Consider the following 27,156-nt stretch of genomic DNA (forward strand, 5'->3'; position numbering starts at 1 on the left):
CATATCACAAAGTTGGCTACTGGCTATGTAATGAACAACAGGTATAATAGCCAGCAGGGGTCACTTAAAGTGTTTTTATTTGAAGAGACAGAAATTATTAGGAACTAATTTAGCTATTGCTAGAAACTACTTTTTACTGGTTCATCTCTGATGACTGTGTCATTGTAATTAATATACAGTGATAAATGACAGTTATTTTTGTTTGATACTGACAGCTGTTTGGAGGTTTATTTTATCGGGTCAAAAAGGCTTAGTGGGTAGCCTAATGTCTACTTTATCTTCTTCATCACTGTAGAAGTTAAACAAATCAATTTCCAAATATAAATAAATGTATATATACTACATGTTACAAATGTTGTATTATTTGACCAATTTCAAAGTTTTACTACATTTTGTTTCTGAAATCCACCCTGAATCTACCCTTCTGCTGGGATCAGGATAATCCTGATTTTTTGGAACAAAGGTATCCCAATCTTACTAAAAAGTTTTGAACAACACATACTGAAGGTTTGATCCAGATCAAAACCAAAACTGGATTACATGATCTAATCCAATTTCAGAATCCTTTTTTTTCTTTTGAACAACCCATTTTCAAGATTTGATCCAATCCGATCAGATTACTTCTGAACAACTGGGCCTACAAGCAAGAGACTGATATTTAACTTCATTCTAACCTGGACAGAATTGTTGTTTTTAACTCAATATAAGGTAGAATTTGCTATTTCTATAGGTATGGCATAGAAGTCATAATGCAGCTGGGAAGAACAGACTAAAAAGGTCATGGCTGTCTGTTAATTTGGCGATATCTGTTTAATTATAATTTCTCACGCTTGATAAATGATCACAGAATACTGTGTTATTCATGACAATGTGATGTGATGAGAGCAGAACAATGTTTAAAAGTCTTGCCCCTCCCCACAATGAGGAAATAGTGCTCCTTGTTTTCATTAACAGTTTCTTGGATTCCAGCCAGTTTTATGTCCCATTTCACCTTACTCTGAGGATATAAAAAGGTGAACATGGGCATTCTGAACCCATGAGGAGAAGCAAGCTTCAAGTTGACTATGTTCAGAATTCTCAAGTATTACCTTTCATCAGTTATTTGAAATATATAGCATTATTACTTGTCACATGTCATTGCTTCAACAAACTTCAATAATACCCAGTGTTTGTCAGTATGGAAGAAGCGGATCAGGACATTGCAGTGGTTGGTATTGGGTGCAGTTTTCCAGGAGGTATGTATTTCTAAATACCTTTACAGTCTTGAAGCTTCAGATTAATTTAAATAATTCTATTATAAAGATCTGACTATGACTATTGACTGTTTTTTCCAAAATATATACACATCCACAGTTCCAAAATCTTTTACAGTTTAATTTTAAGTCTTGAAATTGTGTCAATTTAAGTGCTATATACATGCATGATCTTGTACTGTATGATAGCCTGTAAAAGTACATTGTTTTGTAAATCGTCACTTCAGGTGAGGGTCTAGACAATTTCTGGAAGGTTCTTGTGGAGGGAAGGAATTGTGCTGTAGAAATTCCAGAGGAGAGATTTGACTCAAAATACTGGTATGATCCTGATGACAGCAAACTTGGAAAAGCAAGGACCTCAAAGGCTGCCTTAATTGATGGGTAAAGACCTGAACAGTTGTCTTTAATGTGACATATACTTTCATGCATGCATAAATGCATTTTCTTTTTTAATTCTATTTATTTATTCATATTTTCTTTTTTTACTGTGTAGGTTCAATGAATTTGATCAAAAGTTCTTTGGCATCATGGATGCTGAGGCAACACAAATGGACCCTCAGCACAAAATTTTGTTACAGTGTACTTACAGAGCTTTGGAGAATGCAGGGCTCCCTTTGGAGAAGGCTAATGGAACCAGCACAGGAGTGTTCTTGGGTAATTTCACCACTTTCTTAATGCTTCTGTTGCAGCTTTTCCAAAATCACAACAAATTCATATTGTATATTATAGTTGCATTGTAAGGCCAGAACAAAAAAAATGATGTCATGGGCTGAAGAAAGGTTTGGGCACATTTGCAAAATAGCTCAGAATTTATTAGAATGAAACATGAGGGCTTCTCACACTGCACTTAGCCCAGGGTTAAAGGCATTCTTAAACTCTTCTTAGCCCCGTGTTAAACGAGCTTTTAGGCCCAGGCTAAGGAAGCTGTCACACTGGCACAACCTTGGCACATTTCAAAGTGGGCTAACCCCGACTTAAGCCTAGGGCTTGTTGGCCCTGAGTTTGCGGGAATATCACCTGAAACATGACTAAAAACAGGGTGAAAAGTGCCAGTGTGAAATAGGGCTAAAGTAAACACTGGACCTTGAGTCATTCGATAATGCAAACATTAGTCACTTGTTCCAACGTACATTTAACCCAGGGTTCGTAGAAGTGCAGTGTGAATCATATAGCCCTGGGCTTAGGCTAACCCTGGGTTAACAATATGTGTGTGAAAAGGGGCTAAGTTATCCCAGGGTCAACTCTTAGCCCAGAGCTAAGGATAGCCCTGGGATAAGAATATGCAGTGTGAAAAGCCCTAAGGTGAAACAAAGGACTTCAGGATTCAAACTTCAGGTTAACACAAAACATTGAAAGCACAATTTCACACAGCTAAAGAATGAAAAACTAGGAGTATTTAAAATGAACAGAACAAGACTAAACTAACCCAAAAGAGGTGGAACGAGAAACCAGGAAGTATATGTGTAAATTTAACATAGAATGGCAAGCAGAGGAGGGAAGAGAGAGCCGGGGCGTGACAAGTGACTGATTGTTAACATCAGAGAAACAATTAAATATTACCAAACACTACACTATTTGCATCCTGAGACATGCAATGTCAACAGCTTTCCTGGTATTAACACACAGGTTAGCTAAGAAAGCACACACTTGCATTTTTATGCCCTACTTTGTGAGACATGAATGTCCAACCATTTATATCCATTAATTAATTGTCATGGCCTGTCTTTGGCCTTAATGATGACTGTGTTTGCTTAGGTTGCCTAGTCATTTTCGAATGTAATATGTAATTTTTTTTCCAGCAACACATATTTTAATGAACACCCTTGTTGAGTGGTGCCATTTTGATTTTAATTCTAAGTTCAAATTCTATCTCTCTGAGGCATAGGCTCTTATCTGCCGCTAAAAAACAACTATAATGCAGTGTCCAGGAAATCGTTCAGGGCATCAATGAATCGTCCATAAATTAATCCAATGTAAACTTAACAGTTTTCTTCACAAAACATTTTGGAACCACCCAAGTTTTTCACTCTTCACAACACAGAACTGAAAGTTTATATTGAATCGTGAATATTCAGAGAGGTATGATGGTAGCATGAAAACTGTGTGTGACAAAATTCAAATATGAAAAATATTTTAAAACTATCATTTATTAGTGTCTGTTTCATTGCTCAAATCACAGCAAAAAATAAAGTATTTATTTTCTTTGTTTAGGTTTGATGAACAGAGACTTTGAGCTTCACTCAATGAATGCAAATCCAAATGCTATCAATCACTGGACTGGAACTGGATCTGCCATGAGTATAGCTGCTAACCGGATATCTTACATTTTCAACTTTACTGGACCATCTCTGGCCATTGACAGTGCATGTTCCTCCTCTCTTGTTGCCCTACACTTAGCATGTCAGGCCATTAAACAAGGTAATGTTCATATCTACTTTATTTTTTTGTTTTGTTTTTTGCAGTTACACTTTCAGTTTTTTACACATAACACAAAATAAGATGGGGGGGGGGGGTACACACACATGTGTGTGTGTGTGTGTATCTATCTATCCATCTCTAGAAATAGAAAGATAAATAGACATAGATATCTCTCTCTCTCTCTCTCTCTCTCTCTCTCTATCTATCCATCCATCTATCTTTCTATTCATCTATCTATGCAATTCATGGAAAGTATGAAATGATGAAAGCTGGTTTGTACCTTCTTATTTGTATTAGCACAATTTTTAGGGCACTAGTAGAGAAATAGATTGGCCTAAAACTTCAAAGCAATGACTTAAATGTTTAATTAGATTTAGTTGAACTGAAATACAAAATAACTGAATGTATAACTCAGTTTTGATGGAGGATTTCCAAATCAACCCTGCTTATATGCTACCATGGCATTTCTAGCACTTTATGGGCAAAAATGTTATATTTCTCTCTTTTCCCAAAGAACTCAAAAACAATACATGGAAAATAATGGTAATGGATACATAATGAAATAACTAATGACATATAGTAAATATATGAAATGTGTGTATAGATTTTAAAATATTTTTCAAAATTACCTCATGATCATGGAATAGATTCACACTTGAAAGTGAAACATATATACAAAACCTACAAGTAACAGTTTGAAAATTGTTAAGAGCAACTGTACACTTAAACTATACCTCTGTCTACTCTCAACAGGTGATTGTGATATGGCACTTTGTGCTGGTGTTAGCTGTATTCTTGAGCCTCAAGTATTTGTTGCTCTCAGCAAAGCAAAGATGATTTCTCCTGAGGGCACCAGCAAACCATTTTCCAGAAGAGCTGATGGCTATGGCAGAGGAGAAGGTTGTGGTGTTGTTCTTCTGAAACCACTTAAGCAGGTAGTCTTTTTTGCTCTTTTGAAAGAAAAGTGTCCTGCAGGGAGATGGAGGATGTAGTTTATGGTGTAAAACAAATTAAGCTATAGAGGAAGGAAATGCAAATTAATAAATATCACTTCTTGAATGAAATTTCTAATGTCTTCACAGTGGCTCAGAATAACTTAAAAATGTTTGCAGTGAACATTATTAAACAGAATAATTTAAAAAGGTTTTCATTCAAAGTACTCTGTACAGTTTCCCTATGTACTACCAATGCATGCTAAAAGGACATCTTTTACATGAGACATATATGATGACTTGAAACAGAGAGAAATAACTGAGAAGAAGGGCGTAGGGGGCAAATGATTATTCAATTCTCATTGCTTTAATTAGTCTCATAAATTCAGTAGCACAATATGTCAGAGTTCATACTGTGTTTAGCAGAATAAATAGCAAGTGGATGAAATCATGGTATGATACTTATTCAGTTACGTTACCTATATCAATTTTATTTCTTTGATCCATTTAGCATGTTACACATTAGAGATATGCATTACTTGCACTCTATTTGGCTGATTAAAGGGTTTCTCAGCTTAATAGTCAGAAAAATGTACAACCATCAGCACATGGCACAATCTTTTATTGGATTTTCCTCAGGTGCACTATGCACCCAAATATATATGTAAGCTTGAATGGTCAGAGAGTTTTATTGTTTCCACTTTTGGCAATTAAATGACGTTCTATTCTAAAATATTTTTTCCTATTGCAGGCTTTAAGAGACTTCGATCATGTGTGGGGAATTATCAGCAAAACTGCCATAAATCAAGATGGCCACTCAGTCACTCCAATAACAAAGCCATCCATGGTACAGCAAGAGGAGCTACTCAGGAGAATTTACTCTACAAAGACTGACCGTGTAAATGTCCAGTACATAGAGGCTCATGGAACTGGAACTCCAGTAGGAGATCCCATAGAGGCAGGTAGCATCTCTAGAATCCTTGCCAAAGTCAGACCTCCAGGATCAGGACCTCTCTACATTGGTTCTGTTAAGAGTAATATTGGGCACACAGAATCTGCAGCAGGAATTGCAGGACTGATTAAGGTGCTATTGATGATGAAACATGAAACTATTGTTCCTACAGTCTTCTACTCAGAGGACAGTTCCAGTATAGATGTGAAAGCTCTTAACTTGAAAATACCTGCCAAAGCAGTGAAATGGGAGAATAAAGGTGAAATTGGAAGAGTTGCAGGCATCAACAACTTTGGGTTTGGAGGCACAAATGCACATACCACTGTAAGACAACATAAATACATACAGGATCCAAGACCATGCAAACAGAAATCAAAGCAAATCTTTGTGCTTTCTGCAGCCTCAGAAAAGTCCCTTGCGATGATGATTCAGGACACAGCAGAGCATATACATTCAGGCAGCATAGCAGATCTACAAACCCTGGCATATACATCAGCATGTAGGAGAAGCCACTTCAAACACAGATACAGGAAAGTGTTCCCAGCTTCATCTCTGACAGATTTAAAAGAGAAGCTCATTTCTGCCGAGGACAAAAAAATAGTTGCATCTAAGCCAGACCCCAGGTTAGTTTTTGTGTTTTGTGGAAATGGTGTTACCTACAGAGGCATGTGTAGACAGATTCTGAAGGAGGAACCTCTTTTCAGAGATAAAGTGAAAGAGATTGAGGCTCTTTTTCAGAGCCACAAAAGTACAAATCTACTTGAAAAACTAGAAAGTGATTCTGATGAGAGTGATGACTTTTCAAAACCAGAGGTTATCCAACCTCTCCTCTTCACCATTCAGGTTGCTATTACCAGCCTTCTGAATCACTGGGGTGTCAGGCCAGATGCCATTCTCGGGCATTCTGTGGGTGAGGTTGCAGCTGCTCATTGTTCTGGTCTGTTGTCTCTTGAGGATGCAGTAAAAGTGATCTATCACAGGAGTCTTCTGCAGAGCAAGGTCACAGGGGGAAAGATGTTAGTTGTTAGTAACATGGCTGTGTCTGAGGTCTTGAAACTCCTCCCCTCTTACTCAGGAAAGGTCTGCTTAGCTGCCTACAACAGTCCTCAGTCCTGTACCCTTTCAGGAGATGCAGATGCTATTTCTTGTCTGCACAAAAATCTGAGCAACTCTGTCAATAGCCAAAAGCTGTTCCTCCATGTCTTGGATGTTCCTGCAGCCTATCACAGCCACATGATGGATCCCATCCTGCTGAATGTAGAGGAGAGCATAGGCAGCCTACAAGAGAACAATCTGGTCACCGAATTGTTTTCAACCGTCACAGGAAAGAGGTTCTGCCCTCCAGATTTTGTTGATGGCAAATATTGGGCAAAAAATATCAGGGAGCCAGTAGCATTTGAACAGGCAGTGAAATCAGCAGCTGATGACAAGAAGAATGTGGTTTTTGTAGAGATAGGCCCAAGAAGGGCTCTTCAGAGAAACATCATAGAGATACTGGGAAAAGACACAACAGTATTGTGCTCAGTCCAGCCTGATAATGATCATGAAGCAATGCTCACTCTTGTTTCAAAGTTATTTGAGCTTGGTGTCAGTGTAAACTGGGACAAGCTCTATATTGGTTTTGAAACACCACCAGCAAATATCCCAAGATATCACTTTGACACTGCAAAGAAACCAATTTCCACTGAGTATGTACCACAGTATTCTGAAAGCAACCATCCAGTACTCACACAGAAAGGAAAAGGTGGCAATGAATTCACCTGTGATTTGTCCTCTGAGTCAATATCTTACATAAGTGACCATAAGAATAATGGTGTTGCTATCATTCCTGGGTCCTTGTATGCTGAACTTGGCCTGGCAGCTTTCATGGCCAGTGCCAAACCCAAGGTGCCACTCAGCACCCTGAAGCTCAGTGTCAGTTTCCAAAGTCCATTTCTGTTCACGCAAAACTCCACTGAAATGAAAGTAAAACTTGAGCCAGCAGGAAATGAGACCAAATTCAAAATATACTCGAAAACAGCAACTTTTGCTGCCGGTAGCATAGAGTATCAAAAGGAAAGGCTGGTTGAGGTATCTCATATTTCATTAGAATGTGTATATGAGAGATGCAAATCTGTGGTGAGTTCTGATGAACTGTACAAAAGTCTTGATCTCGGAGGATTTCAGTATGGCTCTGTGTTCAGGAACAAGTCAGATGTTCACTATGGCGAGGAGTTCAGGGAAGCCATTTCACTTATAACTGTCCCTGAGGAGTTGCTGCCCCAATTGCATGAGTTTTACATTCACCCTGTAGTTTTGGACTATCTGATGCAGATGACACTGATCACCGTTAATGGATCTGAAGTGAAGCCCAGCTTCCCCTCTGCAGTAGGTAGCATGACTGTTGTCGATCACTTACAAGATGAAATGGTTATTTATTTGAAAGCCATTGTGGTAACACCTGAGTATTTTGAGGTGTGTGGTTGCTTCACAGACAAAGAAGGCAGAGTTTTGGTTGAGCTCAAGCATATAATGGTGAAGTATTTTGGGGGCCGTTCTAGTGTTGTTGAAGAAAACTTCTATCACAATGAGTTCAGTGTAATATCTGCGGATATTCATACATCCAGTGATTGCAGAGCTTTGGTCTTTGCTGATCAGTTAGGAGTTTCCAGAGCTTTACAGAGACACTTAAACCCTGCATCAACATACATTTCACCTAAACATAGCAAGACGCTACTGCAGCATGGCTTTGCAGGATTACTCACAGCACTTAAGATCTCTGATGTCAAGAAAAACTTCCAAGAGATCATCTTCTTGTGGGGGACAGAACAGCTCACCTCACATGAAACAGAAGCAGTTCTTGAGAACGTTGCAAATTGTTGCGAGAATTTCCGCCTGATTGTTGCTGCACTGAAAGCGATGAATTTTGGAAACTGCATTAGAGTAGTAACTTGTCAGTCTGCAGAGAATACTGTGAACAGCATCAGCCCTGGATTCTCTCTGTGTGGCATGACAAGAGCATGTGCTGCAGAGATATCAAATCTCTCTTTCCAGCTGATAGACATCAGCTCTTTTTCTACAGAGAATATCAAAGCCCTGGCTCAAGTCATCAGTTCATGTCCTCCCAGAAAACACCCTGAGGTGGTGGTGAAAGACGGTCAGGTTCTTAAACCGTGCATCAGCCGCACCCCGAATCTGCTCTTCGACAATGCTGAAAGCAACATCAATTCTATGCTCAATGAGAATTTTGTTTTACAGATAGCTGATCCACACAGAATGAAAAACTTGTCAGCTCTTCCTTCTAGTGCTTTGGCAAACCAATTTCAAGAAAAAAGGGTTGAAATTCAGCTTGATACAATATGCGTTCACTCTTCAGACTACTTTCCAGTCAGTGTCACAGATTTTAAGTTTGGTCAGACAATGTACTGGAGTAAGCACATGACTCAGAATCACAAGCTACTAGCACTTGACTTTAGTGGCACTGTCACAGCTGTAGGGAAAGATGTGAGAAATCTTAAAGTAGGAGATCAGATTGTTTCTTGTTACCCTGTGACTGCTTCTAGCAGCATTACAATTCCAGACACTGTTTGTTTCAAAACAAAGAGACTTCCTTGGTTGAGGGACAACCCCTGTGCATCATACTGTGCACTAGCTTGGGAGATTTTGCAGAAGGTACTACCCAAGGCAAAACAGCAGAGGAAGTTGGGCATTGTCTCTCCAGTGTCAGATTCAGGTCTACTGAAGGTTTTAATCCTCTCTGCTGGCAAATCAGGGTGGAATACCATGGTAGGTCCTGAATTTAGAGGATTCCAGAATGAGAACAAGTTTGATGCTTTAGTCTTGCTTCCACCATTTGACAAGTATGTTTTCACAGAGGCTTGCAAGATCTCAGGTGTAAAGGATGTTATCACTGTGTGCAAAAACAAGCCATCCTTCCTCACAGAGAACATTTTCAGTCATTGCAATGACAATGTCCGCATGCACACCATTCAGATGTCCAGCATCCTGGATAAAGGCACCCTTAGAGCACACATGCCATACATTTACAAATGGCTGAAGAGAATGCATTTGGACCGCAGGGCATTAGATATTCCTTTCACTGTCTGTCAGAAAGAGACTTCTGAAATTGATTTGCTGGCAGTACAAGAGTCAGACTCAGAGTCATATTTCAGAGCAAGGACCATGTCCTTGGTGGTAATGAGCAATGGTGATGAAAAGAAAGCATTATCAGAGATCCCATTCATGCACAACCAGAAGCAAATGTTCAAGAAAAACTCTGTGTATATTGTGACTGGCGGACTGTCAGGGTTAGGGTTTGAGACAGTAAAATTCATTGCACAGAGAGGTGGAGGGTACATTGTCATTCTCTCCAGAAGTCATCCCAGTCCTGCTATGCAGGAAGAGATCAACAGTTTAACAAATCAGTTTGAGGCTGTCATTGTTAGTTTACAGTGTGATGTCTCAATCCCTGTCCAGGTAGAGAAGGTTGTTGCTGACATTGGACAGAGGTTCCCCACTTGTCCAATCAGAGGAATTTTCCACAGTGCAGTTGTCCTTCATGATGCGCTGATTGAGAATCTCAACAAAACTCTCTTTGAGAAAGTATTGAGGCCAAAGGTGAATGGAGCTTTGAATCTGCACCGTGCCACTAGGCGCTGCAAGTTGGATTATTTTGTGTGCTATTCTTCCATCTGCTCTTTTATTGGCAATGCATCACAGACAAATTATGCTGCCGCCAACTCTTTTCTTGACATGTTCTGTCATTACCGGAGACATCTTGGGCTTGCTGGACAGTCCATAAACTGGGGAGCCCTCAATCTCGGTCTCCTCTTGGACAAGGATCACCTTCAAAAGTTCTTGGAGGCAAAGGGCATAATGGTGTTAGGTATAGATGAGATTCATGAAAGTCTAGTAAAGTGTCTTCAGCTGAACAGACCTCAACAGGCTGTGTGTAAATTCAGCTTTAAGAACATGGCAAACCATGTTGATTCTCAAAACATGTCTCTGGCAATTCGTTTGGCTGCAGTTGTAGAAGGATTCAAAACAGATGGAATCCGTAATTTCAAACAGAGTAAAAACCCAGCTCCTTCCTCACCTGATGAATTTGTAAGGAGTGTGCTCAGTGAAACTATTAATGTCAGTAAAGATGAGTTAAATTATGACACTACTTTGTCAGGTTTGGGCATTGATTCCATGTTAGCTATGACTCTGCAAGATCTCATTTTTCAGGAAAGAGGTGTGAATATTCCCCTTGTGAAACTGTTAGATCCAAACAGTACTGTGTTGACTTTGGTGTCCATACTGACAGAGACCAAAGACAAACTTCCTCATCATCAGGATGATGCAGATCACAGCCTAACAAATGACATAATAACAAAACTTTAAAATAGCATTGCAAGAGGTCCCTAGCTTTACCTTGATGGTAGAGGTTTAACAAATATGTTAATTTTATTTAAATGTCATATGAAAGCAGAATAATGTTTTTAAATGTGTTGTAAATAACAGGGAGAGCGCACACACACACACACACACACACACACACACACACACATACACACACACACTGGTGATATTATGCATGGTGTTCTGTTGAGCAGTGTGATATTATCCATTGCGTTCAAAGTACTTGTACAGATGTGAGTGATCTTGATTACTTAATCATGACAACAGCAGAAGCGTAAGCAATCATATATTGGTCTTCCAACTCTACTGGTAAGACGAATTATTTTTGGCGCTGTTTCTACTCATTCTTAAGGGTCTTCTTTGCCTAGTGGTGACTCACAGAATAGTATTATTGTTACTATTACGGTCGTTTTTTAGCACCGTATGTACTCCCGCAGTTTTCTAGATATCGATTCCATTCCAGCGGTAACAGGTCTGTCCTGATGCGTAGTAGTGTGCTTGTATATAGCTAACTGATTGGTTCACTCATTTTTTTTCATCACCGTTTTTAATCGCTTATTTTCCCATTGAAAATAAATGGGTAAAGTTTTAGGTTTCTATTGTTACGAGGGCTTGCACACATTGGATTCTTGTACATGAGTGACACCATGTAAAGTCACAAGGAAACGTTAACAAGCTTCGTAAACCACGTTAGCCATTTGATCATATTTAGGTGCATATGTATATTTGCACTTAAGCTCCTGTTGTAATGTTTGGTTGACATGCACGTTTGGTATTTTGTAGGAACGCTGTAGCGTGAGGCAGGCAGCGACCCGAGGTGATCTAACGTACTGTTAAAGCAATGTACTCTCTCAATATGTTTTCTGTTTAAACAATACTATGTTTTTATTTTTCGTTATTAATGTGATTGCTGAATGTACATAGCCTGTAAGCAAAGCCCACGATCTCCTGGGCAAACAACCTCACGTAGCGTGTTTCTGTCTGCTGAGAATCTCTGGCTCTTGCACTTTGCGCATGGCACAGAGCTTTTAATAAGCTTTTTTCTTTTTTTAATTGCCGTTTTTAATCGCTTATTTTCCCATTAAAAATGAATGGGGAAAATATTAGGTCTCTAGTGGATCGACGGGGCTTTGCACACAGGGCAGTCGATAGTTGGATTCAATGGTCTTGTTGACCATATGTATATTTGACGCACAAGCCAGTTGTGAAATCTAATTCAAAAACTGATGCTGCAGCGAAATAATATTCTCATTTTCTGTCGGAAAAGCATCTCTAGTTTTAATTGTTCCTTGCTCCGCTCCATAAACCTGCTACCGCTCCTCCAACCCGAAAGATCCTGATGCTACATTAATCAATCCATCAGTCTTAAATCAGATTATCCATTTATTTACTTTACCGAAGAATATCTTGTATTATGCCAAAACAAATTTGTTCTTACTTAATAACTCACTGATCTAAACATTACAGCTGCGGCTGCACACATGTATCCTCGGAATCCTTTTGATTGTTACTTTTCTCTGACTACTATTTCATTCTGAAAGCTGTTTTTAATGTTGTGAATCTGAACAGTTTCTTTCTTTTACTTCATTTAACATGATATATTTACATAATGTGAATATGCATGTGACTTATGATGTTGCAGCTGTATAGACATTACAAAGACATTACAGAAACCAGAATGTGTATGACTTTTTAAGGCACTCATGTAATATTTGCTTTCAGTCTGGAGATGCTTCAGATTGTTATAAAATGTCTCTCTAAACATGTTCCGTAATTTAAAAAAAAAAAAATGTTTGATCACAACAGATTCTTTGTCAATTTAATAGAACTGTGTATACAAAATATAAAAACAATCATGTGTTGTTGTTGTTTTTTTTGTAAACAGCCTAAAGAAATTGCACATTGTTTAATATCTCTAACGTTTTCTGAAATTTCACAAAATATCTGTATTTCTCACACACCTTTTTAAGAAATGTCTTAGTGTTTACAAAAATATGACCCAGCTATTTACAGTGAGATTATGTTAGACTCACAATTATGTGAATTCTGGACAACGATATTTCCTTCAGCATGAAGAAAGGTAAATGATGTCAGGGGCACAACTGGTGATATTTTAGACATATTAGTATATCACATTTATCTAAATACACTCAGGCTTTTCATCTTGTCAGTGTTTGACCATGGCCCAAGACTTCCCAAATCAATTCTTATGTAAACCTTTACCACCCAAGAGCCATGGTAATGCTTTTAATCCCATGATATGCCCAGCATCTGAGAGCTGAGATTCCACAGTCTGTTAGCCAGGTCATCATCAGAGGCCAGCCTGGAGCAGTTTGCTGGTGCACAGTCGCTGTAAAGGATGGATATTAAAAGACGTAACATGAACATGTTAATTTCATAAACTAAGACATACTGAAAATGGAAGAGGTTAATATGAGTCATTTCTGGAAACAAAACTGTCATAGGTCCTACGCACGGACAACAGCAAACCAAGATCACTACCAAAATAACTGTCATCATAATGTAACATTGTTTGTTCAAAACCTTTTTATGCAGATATTCTGTAAATGCTACTGACCTGTAATATCCACCAGTCTGAGTCTCTAGTTCAGGTGCCACAGCACAGTAGATGGTGGTTTGAGCTCCTTGCACTGATGTCTTAGTAAATGGCTTTATCATCCAAAAGAGTGCCTGCTGTGGCTTACTGAGGTGCCTCCACAGTTCTGTCTGCACAACGCCTGGGTGGAGGGCGTACACCGTTACACCTGTGCCTGTGACACAGCAAATTTTTTTTATCATTATGAATAATGAACAAACACAGTGCAAAATGTGTCTCCCTGAGGAATGTGGATTGCATCATCAACATAAGCAGGACAAGCTCTCTAGATAACCTCTTGAGTCACAAGTTTGTGTAATATTGTGCCACACTTTAAGTGTTCATTTGTGAGACATAAATCTGAGGGCAGAGAACTACAGGATACAAGATGGAAATGAAGCTAATGTCAACAAGTAAGACAAAGACCCTGAAACTGCTGGTCTACCTGCTTTTGAAAAGGTTCAAACATGTTGCTAGATTACCTCTAACAAAGTTTTCTGTTAGAAGTAAAACAAAATAAAATACAAACTGAAGGACAGCTCAGTTAAGACGGCTCAAAGATTTACACGAATATTATGTTTGACAAACACTTCTCATACTCTAGCACAAAACCAGAAAACCAGACAATATTAAAGATGCTGTGACTGACCTTGTAGCTTTTTGCCGAGAGAACGGGTGAAAAGGACATTGGCGAGCTTGCTCTGACTATATGCTTTATTTTTGTCATAGCTCTTCTCACTGTTAATGTCTTCCAGATTGATGGTTCCCCATGAATGTGCCATGGAAGATACATTGATGATCCTTGCTGGCGTTGATCTTTTAATTAAATCCATCAGCAGGTAAGTCAACAGGAAGTGGCCTACAAAATCATACATGCAGCCCTGAGCCTTACGGTCAAGAGTAAAACCAGATAAAAATATTCGGCCATATTCACAGATCCCCCATATAAAATGGTGCTCTCCTTCTCTGCTCAAACTACTTGTTCTTACCCATATGGTTGACACCAATCTGCATCTCAAAACCATCTGCAGTCTTTGCATATGGGCAAACCATAACTCCAGCATTATTGATCAGTATGTTGACTTGTTCTTCCTCTATATAAAAATAAAAACCCATGTCAGATACAACACAAACATATGAAATTATGCTTATGTATTTTCACTGTGTTCTGCATCATTGTTTTGAGCCCGTGATTCTGTTACCTTTATTAATTGCCTCTGCAAACTCCCTTATTGATTTGGAATCTGATAAGTCAAGCTTTCTGGTCACAACATTTTGGTTTCCTGAGAGCTCTATGACTTCCTTCAGTGCTGCACTGGCTTTCTCCATATCTCTGCAAGCCATTATGATCCTTGCTCCTGGGGAGGGATTGCATGGTGATAAGCAGATAATGTCTTTAATTACTCACTGATTATCATATGATCACCAAATGTACACTAGCTACAGCATAAAGCAATTCATTAAACATGTAATATTGTTGACAAATGATTCATACCAGCTCAAAATAAAGTCATGTCCTGCGTCACTTGAACTATATCAGGGGAGGCAAGTCAATACAAACCTCTGGGTATTGTCAGTCGTGCATAATGAATAAATGAACTGATGAAATGAAGTACTAGAAAACGTAATACCTCTCTTTGCTAGATCAACAGCCGTCTCTTTACCAATTCCTGTATTGGCTCCGGTTATAATGACTGTTTTGCCATCCAGTTTAACATCCGATGACCATCGACAACCGAAAGCACGTCTAAGAAACAAATGGCATACAATGTTACTGGATGTGATGCTTGTCTAAAACTGGATGTTTCTTTGGCATTGTCTGATGAGATACAGCTAAAAACGAAGAAATTCTGAACATTTTTATTGATTGTTTGAAGTGAGTTCTTGAACATGACCACTGCGTGTTGTTGGTCTGACATAAGCTAAAGCCGTTAGAAAGGATTACTAGAAACAGACAGAAGAACCAGACTTCATATACAGCTAAGATTTTTTGCAATGTCATTCCTGTTAGCAAGCGACATTCACGTCCAATGCTCTCTTGAGCAACAGGCAAAACACGTTAGACGCATTAGAGTTAGCAATCAGCTGAACAAATCACCACTGACAATAACCTACACAATTTACCTGAGTCTTTCCATTTCGTTGCTCGCGACCTACTTGTCCCAGCACTTGATGTGACACTGTGAATACAGATCAGCACAATTTACCACCGAAAAAAGCGAGAAACATATCTACCACTACTAACGCCAATAAGATTTTCTTGAGAGAGTTCGTGAATAAAGGACGTGTAGGCGTGTTTATTTAACACGGAAGCCTCTCCTTAGACAGTGGGGTGTGCCTTTTTCTTTCTCAACGGCTAGGCTTTGCACAATAGCTGATCACTAAAGTATTAGGAAAGAAGGCTGCGACTGCTAGCGTATTTTAAAGATCACATTTCATCGCTTCAGCCACTATGAAACCCAGAAATTGCCAAAGTTACCCATGACAACTTCTGATGAGCGCCTCCTACAAGCTGAAAGTGTCGTTCAACGAATCGAAAGCCATAATATACTATTTATTATAAGACGAATACTGTCTAGTACTCCTCTGATTGGTCAAACCTGCGTTGAGCGCAACAGCAAAGCAGTCTACAAAGCTGCATTACCGTTTGGCATCGTTCCGCAAAATGCATCTATTTCCATAACAGAATTCTGTTGGCGGAATGATATATTTTGTAACAAATGAGTCCCAGGTACAATATTTTTTTTTTACTTGGCTAATGTTACTTATGAATTCTGTCGTACTTCTACAAAATGTTGTGCTTCAGCGATTAAGAATAGACACCCGTTTTAACGCAGCCGTGAAGCATGACACTCTGTATCTTTTAAAATGTAAAAAAAAATCATTTTATTTACTGGAATTAGCCGGAGTAGAAGTAGAAATAGTATAAGCTGTATTTTAGTATTATAGCAGTAATGTTCTTGAGAGCCGGTGTTAGCTGGTTTTATCGTAGGACATCGTGTGTTGTGTTTTCTATTTACCAGCAGAGGGCAGTATGTACACACCTTTAAAGTCAAGCTGTCCACTCGGAGTCATCTGGCACTCATTTGAGAGCGTTTTGACCATTTGCATGTAATGAGGATATTGACCAGTTAGACCCGGTTGCATTTTATTCAAATATAACTAATAAAAGGTGTTCTTAAGTCAGTACTCATAGGTGAAATGTGTCCAAATGACTGCCTTTACAGGAACCTAAGCTTGTTGTGCATACGCTATTTGCTTCATGTCCTATGACTTGTCTTGTAACCAGATGAGTGCTCAAATCCATAACATTAAAGTCAGAGGAATCCTCTTTATCCCGTTTTCAATAAGACATGTCTTGTGACGTCAGGTCATCTGAAGGCACTTGCCACTAGAGGGCAATAGCACCATGCTGGAGCGTGCTCTTGCCACACAATTCATCGCTGAGGCTGATTTAAAGCAGGGGGCAGCTTTCTTGCACAATGTAGTTTGAGCTTTAATCCATTTAAAAATCATGTCTGCCCAGTAATGTATAAGAAGGACTCTGAAACAGGAAGTACGAAGTTTGCCATCAGCTGATTTTCTGTAAGTAAACATTTCCTTCCTCTGCGACGCTCTGGACAGAGAGGAGGCTAAAATTAGAGTGTTTCTGATTAAAATTCATTTGTGATCTCCAGTTGCAGACAAACATAAACAAAAATCTTCACATTTCTCTTTCCCCCCAATCCTGGTGAGGTAAGCCAAACAGATAGCAACTTGTCACCATTTGTACTTCCTTATTCCAGATTTATAACATCTGTAATATGTTCATCTTTACAAGTATTACATAAATCAAGCCATCATTTCTATTTTGTGCTACTAGTAAATGTCATTATGACTTGTGTTTCACCATCAGAATTTATCAGTCAGAATTTAAAATCCCACAGTAAAATATGTTGAGGAAATTGATATACAATGTTGAATATCTATTTTTACTCTTTTTATTGTCACAGTTTATTGTGATACAGTTCAGGCTAATCTCATCTCAAATGAAGTACATGATAAATTCTGTCCAAACTAATGTATTCCAAAATGTCATTGTAAGGTCTGTTAGAATGAGTTTACAGGGCCTCTAAAAGCCAATAAGAGGCACAGAAGCCATTATAAGTCATTTTGACCCCATTCATAGTATCTTTACATCTGTCTTTTGTTTAATTTGTCTCCATATCAAGGCAGGTATTCGTGTCTTCCATTATATTGATAGACAGTCATAACTGTGTGTTAGACACAGGTCTTCCTAGGTAACTTAAAAGTGGGGTCAGAATACATGATTGAACAACATAGGATAGGGGTTACACAATACTGAATCTTTTATTTTTATACTTACGAAAAACATTAAAGGGAACATACTTACAAGTTTATACTCCTCCCATCAAACAGTTAAAGGTACACATTTGAGTGGTGGTTGTATACATCAATTCATTGTGCAGGCAAATGCAAGCCCTGTTCTCCAATTCACCAGGTTATGTTTAATCTATAAACTGTGCTTGTGTGTTTGGTGATGTGTATACAGGCGTCAGAGAAGTACTGGATTTCACTGAGGCTTTCCTGAGACCACTTTTTGATAGTGGAAGGACAACAATGTTACAATAGTCAATAGTGGTGCCTATTTGACCCCTCCTTCCTCTCTCTCCCTCCCTCCCTCCCTCCCTCCCTCTATCTCTCTCTCTCTCTCTCTCTCTCTCTCTCTCTCTCTCTCTCTCTCTCTCACTTTCTCTGTGTATGTCAGTACAAATGCATCCCCTCCTCTCTCTACACATACATATATTGAGAGAGAAAGAGAGAGAGAGAGAGAGAGAGAGAGAGAGATGGGGGTGGGGGAGGATGCATTTGTCCAGAACGGCATGACCAGCATACACATTTTAGACAAAGTAGCAGTCTGCACACCCTCTGTGACAGTGATTATGTAACATATAAGCTGCTTCAATCTGGCCAATTTTAGAAAGTTCACTCTGTGGCTGATTGGGCTGATGTTGATTAGGTACACACACCGCTGATTGACATGCATTATAATTTTAGTGATGCTGATTTGGTCCCCTTTATGCTAGGCAGGAAGCACACAAGGCACACTTTTCCTTAGGGTTTCTTTTTCTAGTGCTGTTTGAGAGTCACAGATGCTAACTGATAGTGTACTAAGTCAGCAGTACTCTCCTCTTTGGGACAATACTAAGACCTCTGCAGGCATGGACAGCAAGGTCATGCAGAGTTTGTCTATACATTGTTCCTTCCGGCAGTCAGTTTTCAGATCAGAGTTCTCCCACCAGCAAGACCAGAAAAAAAAGAACATAATCCACACATAAATGGAACTGGTCACGGTTATGTAATGAGTTTGTAATGAGTTCTTTTCCTCACAAATACACAATGCTGCCAGAAAGCTAAAGCAGACCATAATACCGTTACTGTTCTGGGATGTCTTACTCTGATGGTGAGGAAGTGCATGCTACTTTCATGGATTCATCCAATTTGTTTTCCCTGCCTTGTAGTTGTCTTGCAAACCTGTGAAAGTGATTAATGTTCTGTAAATTTATGCTTTGTTGAAAAACAGTCATAGGTGATATATCCAGATATTGATTAGTTGTTACTCTTTATGTATGGGAAAATTATCTGATACATGATCAAACAGAGGCGAGGATGATTTGAAACAATTTTTTCTATATTTTTAGCCTCCTCAAGCAGATATTATGTTCCTCATGCTGACTTCAGTCATGTTTTGTTTTCTTTCTCTGATGTGTCAAACCTAAAGTATTACACAACCAGTGGTAACATCCTGCTGCCATCCTAGGTTTGGAGTAAATCTTTTGATCTCACCTGTTTGATCTCTTGGCTGATGTGCTGGATATGAGCTGTGGTGATTAAATTCTCACTGCCCTCATAATAGGTGTGCGGTAAGCTCTGACACACGCACACACACACACACATGCACACACGCACACACGCACACACGCACACGCACACGCACACGCACACGCACACGCGCACACACACACACACACACACACACACACACACACACACACACACACACACACACAAACACACACAGTCCTATTTATTTTTAGAACCATCTTAAGAGCTCAGTGTTGTAGGTCTGCGATGCACTCCTGTTTTCTTTAATGCCATCTGCACTCTTTTAAGCACCTCATCAAGAATCAAATAAAATAAATCTGTAAAATGTGATAAATGGATATCATGAAAATATCTGCCTTATCTCATTCATGAATAGTGAGTGGGATCAGAATCCTCTGCTTTCTATTATGTTTACTGTAACGGTACATTAGAAATACAAGAGTGCATCAGGGACCTGTCATTTGGAGCGTGATGTGCCATCTCTCATGCAGACCCCCAGTAACTGGAGGTTCAGAAACACCCCTGTCTCATAGCAACTAAATCCATTCAGACGGATTGGGTTTATGGACTGACGGTAATTCAGATATATCTACCCTTGCTGCAAGGCCTCAGCTGCTGGGGTACTGATGTCCATCATAAATCAATCTCTCAGCTAGGGGCATCTGTTCTTTTGATGATCTTTGATAAATGAGTGATAAACAGTATGTGTGGAGACATGGGCTAAATCGCAGTTGTCTTGTTTCTGTTGTGATGTGCTCATGACTAAAATGTTTTGTCAGTGTATTTTCTGTCCTCCTCTGTATTTGAATGAGGGGAAAAGAGCACTTCTCTAATGTAGTACTGACTATATAACAGATAGAGATGGAGTAATGTGTATTCTCAGATGGAGTAATGTGTATAATTCCATCTCTGAGTCATTCAGAGATGGAATTAGTTTGGATCAGAGTCAGTAAGGGTCTGTTTGGGTCCTGTAGCCTGACTAAATTGCAAAAGCTACTTAGAGAGGAAATAACAGAGCATTTCCCTCCTCATAGAGCAAATAAACTCACCTCATTCTCCCTGTCCTGTGCTCTTCCTGTGCACAGAGAGCTTCTGTCCTGACGGGTTTCCAAAAATAAAAATCGAATTCACAAAGTAACCTCAGATAAAACATGTACTTGTCAGGAAGAGAAGATGTCAGACTGTCCAGTACAGCAAGTGCATGTTATTATTATTATTTTTAATCACTTTATGGTCTGCTCTTCACTCTTATATGAAAAAAAGTACAATTAAAGTGTAATTATAATTATAATTATAACTATAATTAAAGTGTAAAGTGTAAAAGAAGGATAATTACAAGCCTAAAAGTACCTGAATACCAGTTACCATGAATTATATCATGATCAGTATAACAAAAACTACAACAACAACAACAGTAGCAGCAATAAAAAAGCTTGGATGAAATAGTAATAATTAAAATAAAAAAGATGCAGCAGGTTTCTGGGTCATGGTCAGGACATTGCCACAGTCAGTGTGGCCATGTCATTGACTAAACTTGGATGCCAGCATGCCCTGCGGCATGGGTTCCAGAACAATCAATCATTCTAAAGAAAATCAAAGAAAGAAAGAACAGCAACACAGACATTTTAGCTATCATCATAGTTTTGTAGTCACGTAAACACTGGAATACAATTTTTCCCTCTCGATCTCTCATGGTGTTGGAGTAATGTGTGTTTCCCTGTGCATTACATATGTTTGCACTTTAATTTAATTTATTCAGGTCACATTTCCAATGCTGTCACTACAGACCTAATCTTACACATATAGAGACAATTATTGAAATTGTGACTTTAACCAAGGGCAGACTGCTGATCATTTTGATGATGTGTTGTCTGATGAATTTATAACAATGTCTCATGACTGGCTGTCCTCTACATTTTAAAGAGGTTTTATTTTTTTTTTACATTTTTTTTAAAGATATGTGAATCCTAAAATCTCCTGCTAATAATATGACTTTAGAGAAAATCTATCAGCTTAGTACATACTTGGGCATTAATTTGACCTTAAAAAACACAAATGCAGAGCTTAACTTAAGAATTATTGAATTATGTTTGTCAGTTACGCATAGAGCAACTCATGGAAAATCAGTATGTTGTTCCTGTGCCTTCCCTGGAGGTCACAAAGCTAAAAATGGATGGGAACATTTTGGTGATGTGTTCTGGTCAGAGCTAAGTGTCTTTCGGTATTAATTTACATTTTAAGCCCGTTCACCTCGCTTTTGGTAATATCCAGTACATTTAGTATTCACCAAGCTCTTTGTGAGGAAAATGCTGATCTGTTTATCCTGGCTACTGATGAATATTTTCTTTTTTTTTCCAGTTTGTTTTTTCAATCTGTAATAGGGAATTAATGTGCACTCTGAACCAGAAAATAGTTGAGACTGCCTGCCTTTACAAAAGTGAACAAAGATCCATTGGTAAGTCCCTTAGTCAGCTGCACCAGGTTTTCATATTTTTACGTTGCTGATGCAACTCCTCTCATACTTAGCAATTACATTTTGTATCTCCCTTACCATATGAATTTATGGCTGAACAATAATGAATGCAGTTACATGTATGCTTATTCATTCTGTTCTGTCCAAATGCAGAAAAATTGCATGCAGTGCATGGCAGGCACTGTTTCCCTGCCCACAGAGACTAGTGCCCATCCTAGAGACAGGCTATTTTGCTGATGAATTTATTTTGCAGATGAATCATGCTGAGTTGCAAGCCTGCCACTCAAATGAGGGTTGTATCCCAGAGCTCCCCCGAGACGCACTCATCCCCTGGGAGGAAGCAGACAAGGCAGAAGTCATCCACAGCAAGCCTGGAGTCAGGCAGGTAGTGAGAAATGCAGATGGGGAATGAGATACACTATGATGCATTTCCTCCATCATAGTCAGTGCTGAGCATCTTGAATGGGAACAGTGATGCAGTGTGAATGTTTATGCATCTGACCGAGAATAGATTTGTTTAAAACGTACTGTGGTGACTACTGGCAAAAAGCAAGTGGGGACTTCACCACTCAGAAGATATTTTTTTCTGAACCACAGATGCCTCATGTTACGTTAAATATTTTATTTTTCTTATTTTGGAGAGCTGGGTCAATATTTGCATTAAATGTCACATTGAAACTAAATAATGTTTTGTGTTTCCACGTTGTAATGAAGACCTCGGAAATATGTAATCTGAAAGTGACCTCTTTCTCTAGAACTTGATTGCTCTGGCTTAAAAAAAAAAAAAAGGAAGATTTGTGTGGTGATTAACAGGGGAACTGCTGGAATGCTGGGTATGTATTCAGGAAATCCCTTTGCACTGTAAAACAACGATAAGAAAATGTAATCTCTCTATACCATTAAACATAAGCAAAAACATTAAAAGAACCGATGAAAGCTTGCTGCACTGATCCAAAACACAAGGCATTTACACCAACAGGAACTGTCTTTCAGACCATGGCCATGTATCCTGTGTTCACACGGGAGTCAGAGAACAAACCATTCATATATGAAGAGCTAACACAAGTTATAAAGCAATCAAACAATCCATTACCCTACTATCCCTATGGAAGAGTCCAGGTCCAAGGTTAGATTAATGACAAAATCCTATTAACCCTGTTTGGTGTATAACAGACACAGAGGCCATGCTGTAAGAGAGTGTAACAGGTAACGCATGGTAAAGCTGTGGATTTAGTTAAGATGATTACGGCACTATGTCCTACATTAAGATAATGAGATCTGCTTTCAAACGATGAATGAGTAGACATAACCTTGACCCATAATAGAGATGATGAACATATTTCACCTAATCAGCACTTAATACAATAGATGTTCTTGTTTCATAATCCTGCCGGAGAAATCGGTTGTTTAGGCTTTGGCTCCTTCTTCATTCAGCGCTCCGAAAAAATGTAAGCCCGAGGTGCAAAGTACTTATGAATTAGAGCAATTAGCGCAGTCTTTAACATTAATAAAGGAAGACCTTTGTTCTTTGTTAAACCTCTTTTTCTTTGTTTTCAGTTGAAAAAGGAAGTGTGCTTAGAGTAATCTGACTGGTTTAGTCTCCGGTCATGTTTGTCCCAAAATAATGAAAGGGCAACAAGCATCATGGCAACACTGAAGAGGTAGCTTCTGATCATCCTCACACACTATCATCAAGGAGTCAGATTTAAAGAGAGGAGTTGTGTCATTTCTACAGTAGTGCTTCTGCATTTAACATAATTACAACAAAGTCACTCAGTAAGAGGATCCTGAAAAAATTGCCTTGACCACAAGTGTCCTTACAACCTTTGCTAAGTTACCAATTGCTAATCAGAAGTTAATGGGTATATGAGTGTCTATGAAATGTTAATGGTTGTCCAAGTGTTTACAGTACAAATATAAATCTGTACTCATTTCTCTCTACCTTATCTGGATTCATAATTCATCACTCACAGACCTGTGGCTGGGAAAACTTACCTTTTGGGTAAACACATACACTCTCTGTACCCCCTTGTAAAAGGTAATTCGGTGGAGTTATCTGTGGCACTTTAGTTGGTTATCTTATTCTTGTCAGACAGAGTTAGCTCTAATGTACTGTATTTTGTAATTTACTAAATTACATTTAAAACAACTATTTCCAGGTCTGAGTCAATGTATGGAACAAAACAACATTGTCTTTTGCGATCCTATATTAGGTATACTAATGACTAAGCTGGTGATATTTTGGAGCATATTAAGTGATGAAAATAAAACAACTACTTTCCACATTAAACTCTTAACAGAGGTAGCCTAAACAGGACTAAAACTAGCTTAATGCATATAGATAGGTTTTTTTTTTTTATTTTATATGGCTGCCCGTCTCTCAAACCCTGTCCTCTCCTGAGGCAGGAACTGTGATGACAATCTGGGAGCCTTATAGGACCAGTTTTGACTTCAAATGATCAGGGTGTTTGTATTGCTTTGCCAACACTGAGATATCCTTCCATATGTTTACACAGTAATAGCTTTTGGCTGTATTTTTCAGAGTCAGAGAGATCAGGCGAGATAAGTGATAAATACGGGACCACTGTTAGTTCACAGACGGTTAAAACGAGTCCTGTGTTCAGTCCTCTGTCCAGCCTCTGTCAGATGACAAGTGTCTTTCCATATTTGACAGATATAACTTACACAAAGCAATCAATAGCACTGCTCCTATTTAGTCCCCTGTTTATTTATTTATTTAGTTATTATTATGTAAGACATTATACCTCAGCACACTAAGACTCTAATGAAACATTTGTGATAGTCAGGGGTCCTGACATAGTGGAGGTTTGAGATAGGGATTGGATCACCAGGTCACATCCATCTGGTGAAGCAGCTGTGCTGATGACACGAAGGGATGATGAATTTCTTTCTTTCTTTCTTTCTTTCTTTCTTTCTTTCTTTCTTTCTTTCTTTCTTTCTTTCTTTCTTCTTCCTTTTCTCCCTGTTCGCCCTCTACTTTTTTTTCGTTATTTGTTTTTTGTTATACGTCACAAACACTGTCCGTTCTTAAATAAGGTGTATATTTGATTTATTTTGTAAATACTAATCATTATAAGGACTGGTAGCTGAAATGTGTGCAACTAATGAAATTAATCTTTACATAAAATTCATAGGTAAGCTCTTTTTTATTAGATGAACAACCCTGCGTCATTACTGATCATTTCTCATTTACTGTTATCAGTAGCCTTTGTCATATACATAACTTATGTAAAATAAGCTATAGGTCATCACCACAAAATACATACATCTTTTTCGCTCAGATAAAAGTTTGTTCTTAAAACCTCTTATCAGACAGTGAACATAACATATCCTAACGTGAGGCTCTGTGGAGATTAGAAAGTCACAGCTCCACCCGGTAAAACAATTCAGATGACATGGTTAAAGCTCTGTCTGATGAAGAGTCAACTAACAATGTATTCTCATTGCCAAGTTATCAGTGAATGACTGTTGATTAGGAGAGGAAAGAGGAGGGCTTGAATCTAAACACGCATCATTTGCATAACAGTACAAATATGAGGCAAGCATGTCTCACTGTTATTTCAGCTACCAGTCCTTAATTTATTGTCACCACTGGAGTCAGATCATTCAAGGGCCCAAATGGTCATTGGCTGGACCTGACAAAATGCCCCCACCAAAAAAAAAAAATCACACACACACACACACACATACTTATAAATGTATATATGCTTGCTCCTTTCATAGGTTGTGTAGTGTAATGCCTTAGCTGACTTCATGATACCTCTCTTCTTTGTAAATCAGCAGTCCCTCTAGGGACAATTGGAACAATTGTCTATTGTTTTCTCTGTTTGTTTTCTGTCTATTTAGGGTTTGTTTATTTACACTCTCATTGTGTTTGCAGTCTTGGTCACCAACAGGGAATGTATTGTCCAGATGTACTATATCATCAGGCGGTACAAAATCTTTAATATATTTATTGTGTGTGTCTCAGTGAAGATGTGTGATTTAATGGTTGAATTAGCTGTGTATGCTGTGTCTGAACATTTGGGCATGAGTTTTGTTTTTGTTTTTTTCATTTTAGGAAATTCTGTTCATTTTACGTGAACTCCATGTTTTCGAATGATGAGTCACTCCCCGCTTCACGGAAACCTATTGTTTACATGTTGGAGAGATTAGAAAGGTTATAGAAACACGCAGTGGAAAAACCTGAACTCTGTGTTGCGTGTATGAGGATGTCTTAAGAGTTATGTATTTTCAGGTCATCAATCAGACACTTTTTTGTTAGAACCACAGCCTAAACTCACTTAAAGATTTAACCACTGAAAGGGCATGTCCTTATTGACCGAGCTGAGTTTCTGATGGAGGTTGTTTCCGTAGTGGATCAATTAAAGCATATACTTAACATACATCTTTTTAAAATTCTACATTCATTAGTAAAGCGCATTTTGTGTAATTGTAGAGACAACTTTACTTCTGTATTATATCTTCCTTTGACTTTTCAAATACATTGCTGCTCTCGTCTTTGTGAAAGGTAAATTGTTACGCAGTAAGAGGAACTACATAGACTGTATTCATCTGTTCACCCGTAATCAAGTTCTGATCCTGCACTTTTGGACACTGCACATTTCTCTTCACATAAGTTTAACACATCTACAATCTGTACAGAATGCAATAAGGGTATTAATGTTGTCCTGCTATTTTTATTGTTATGGGATCACATTTAAGGGGTTTTTGAACTGTATAATTCTGTATCTCTCTGCCCATGTACTAGCAAACCAAAAACTATATATGTGTGTGTGTGTGTGTGTGTGTGTGTGTGTTTGTTTGTGTGTGTGTGTGTGTGTATATATATATATATATATAAGTTTGCCTGCCTGATTGATGTTCCGTTTTTCTTCTAGAAAACTTATAAATACAGCACCTTTCCTTAAATATTGTTCCATAGTGGTCCATATTTATGAACTCTGTTTCCAGCTGTCATTTTACAGGTGAGTTACAGCACACATTCTGTCAACTTGAACTGGATTGACATAAGTTATACCTATTAAATGTATTCTAAAAATATGCAGATTTTTAATGTACTTTCTTTGTACACACTTACAAAGGGGTCAGTTTAGTCATTTCCTGACTACACACTTCTTCAGTTTGCATCCTCAAAAACAGGATTCCTTAGTCTGCCTGGAGTGTTGCAATATGCCAGACAGTTAAAAATGTATTACGAAGGTGTTACTCAAAGTGATGAGCAACTCACCACTAAGCCAAGT

The 27,156-nt window shown here is 38.5% G+C and overlaps 2 protein-coding genes across 2 annotated transcripts; one reads left to right on the forward strand and one right to left on the reverse strand.

The window, feature by feature from the left end:
* Positions 1–1,177: 1,177 nt before the first annotated feature.
* LOC115808669 (phthiocerol/phenolphthiocerol synthesis polyketide synthase type I PpsD-like) lies at positions 1,178–10,954 on the forward strand. Its single transcript, XM_030770114.1, has 6 exons — positions 1,178–1,235; positions 1,481–1,634; positions 1,747–1,907; positions 3,465–3,671; positions 4,425–4,606; positions 5,355–10,954. Exons 1-6 carry the CDS (start codon positions 1,178–1,180, stop codon positions 10,917–10,919), a joined length of 6,327 nt encoding a protein of 2,108 aa, XP_030625974.1. The 3' UTR covers positions 10,920–10,954.
* Positions 10,955–12,894: 1,940 nt separating this feature from the next.
* Positions 12,895–15,773, reverse strand: rdh12l (retinol dehydrogenase 12, like). The gene is made up of 7 exons (XM_030767444.1): positions 15,658–15,773; positions 15,165–15,280; positions 14,736–14,891; positions 14,523–14,627; positions 14,183–14,392; positions 13,516–13,708; positions 12,895–13,287 (listed from the first exon to the last, which is right to left on the reverse strand). The coding sequence occupies exons 1-7, from the start codon at positions 15,669–15,671 to the stop codon at positions 13,185–13,187; spliced, it is 897 nt and encodes a 298-aa protein (XP_030623304.1). The 5' UTR covers positions 15,672–15,773; the 3' UTR covers positions 12,895–13,184.
* Between the last annotated feature and the right edge of the window lie 11,383 nt (positions 15,774–27,156).

This window comes from Chanos chanos, chromosome 3, assembly GCF_902362185.1.
Source record: "Chanos chanos chromosome 3, fChaCha1.1, whole genome shotgun sequence".
NCBI lineage: Eukaryota > Metazoa > Chordata > Actinopteri > Gonorynchiformes > Chanidae > Chanos > Chanos chanos.

Bases quoted from the DNA above. Each gene is read 5' to 3' on its own strand.
- LOC115808669 (XM_030770114.1), top strand. From the start codon at position 1,178: ATGGAAGAAGCGGATCAGGACATTGCAGTGGTTGGTATTGGGTGCAGT. The intron at 1,236-1,480 runs GTATGTATTTCT...TCGTCACTTCAG, and splicing joins TGGGTGCAGTTTTCCAGGAG to GTGAGGGTCTAGACAATTTC. The intron at 4,607-5,354 runs GTAGTCTTTTTT...TTCCTATTGCAG, and splicing joins TTCTGAAACCACTTAAGCAG to GCTTTAAGAGACTTCGATCA.
- rdh12l (XM_030767444.1), bottom strand. The intron at 14,892-15,164 runs GTATTACGTTTT...ATCCCTCCCCAG, and splicing joins TGTTGATCTAGCAAAGAGAG to GAGCAAGGATCATAATGGCT. The intron at 13,709-14,182 runs GTCAGTCACAGC...GCTGTGTCACAG, and splicing joins TCTCGGCAAAAAGCTACAAG to GCACAGGTGTAACGGTGTAC.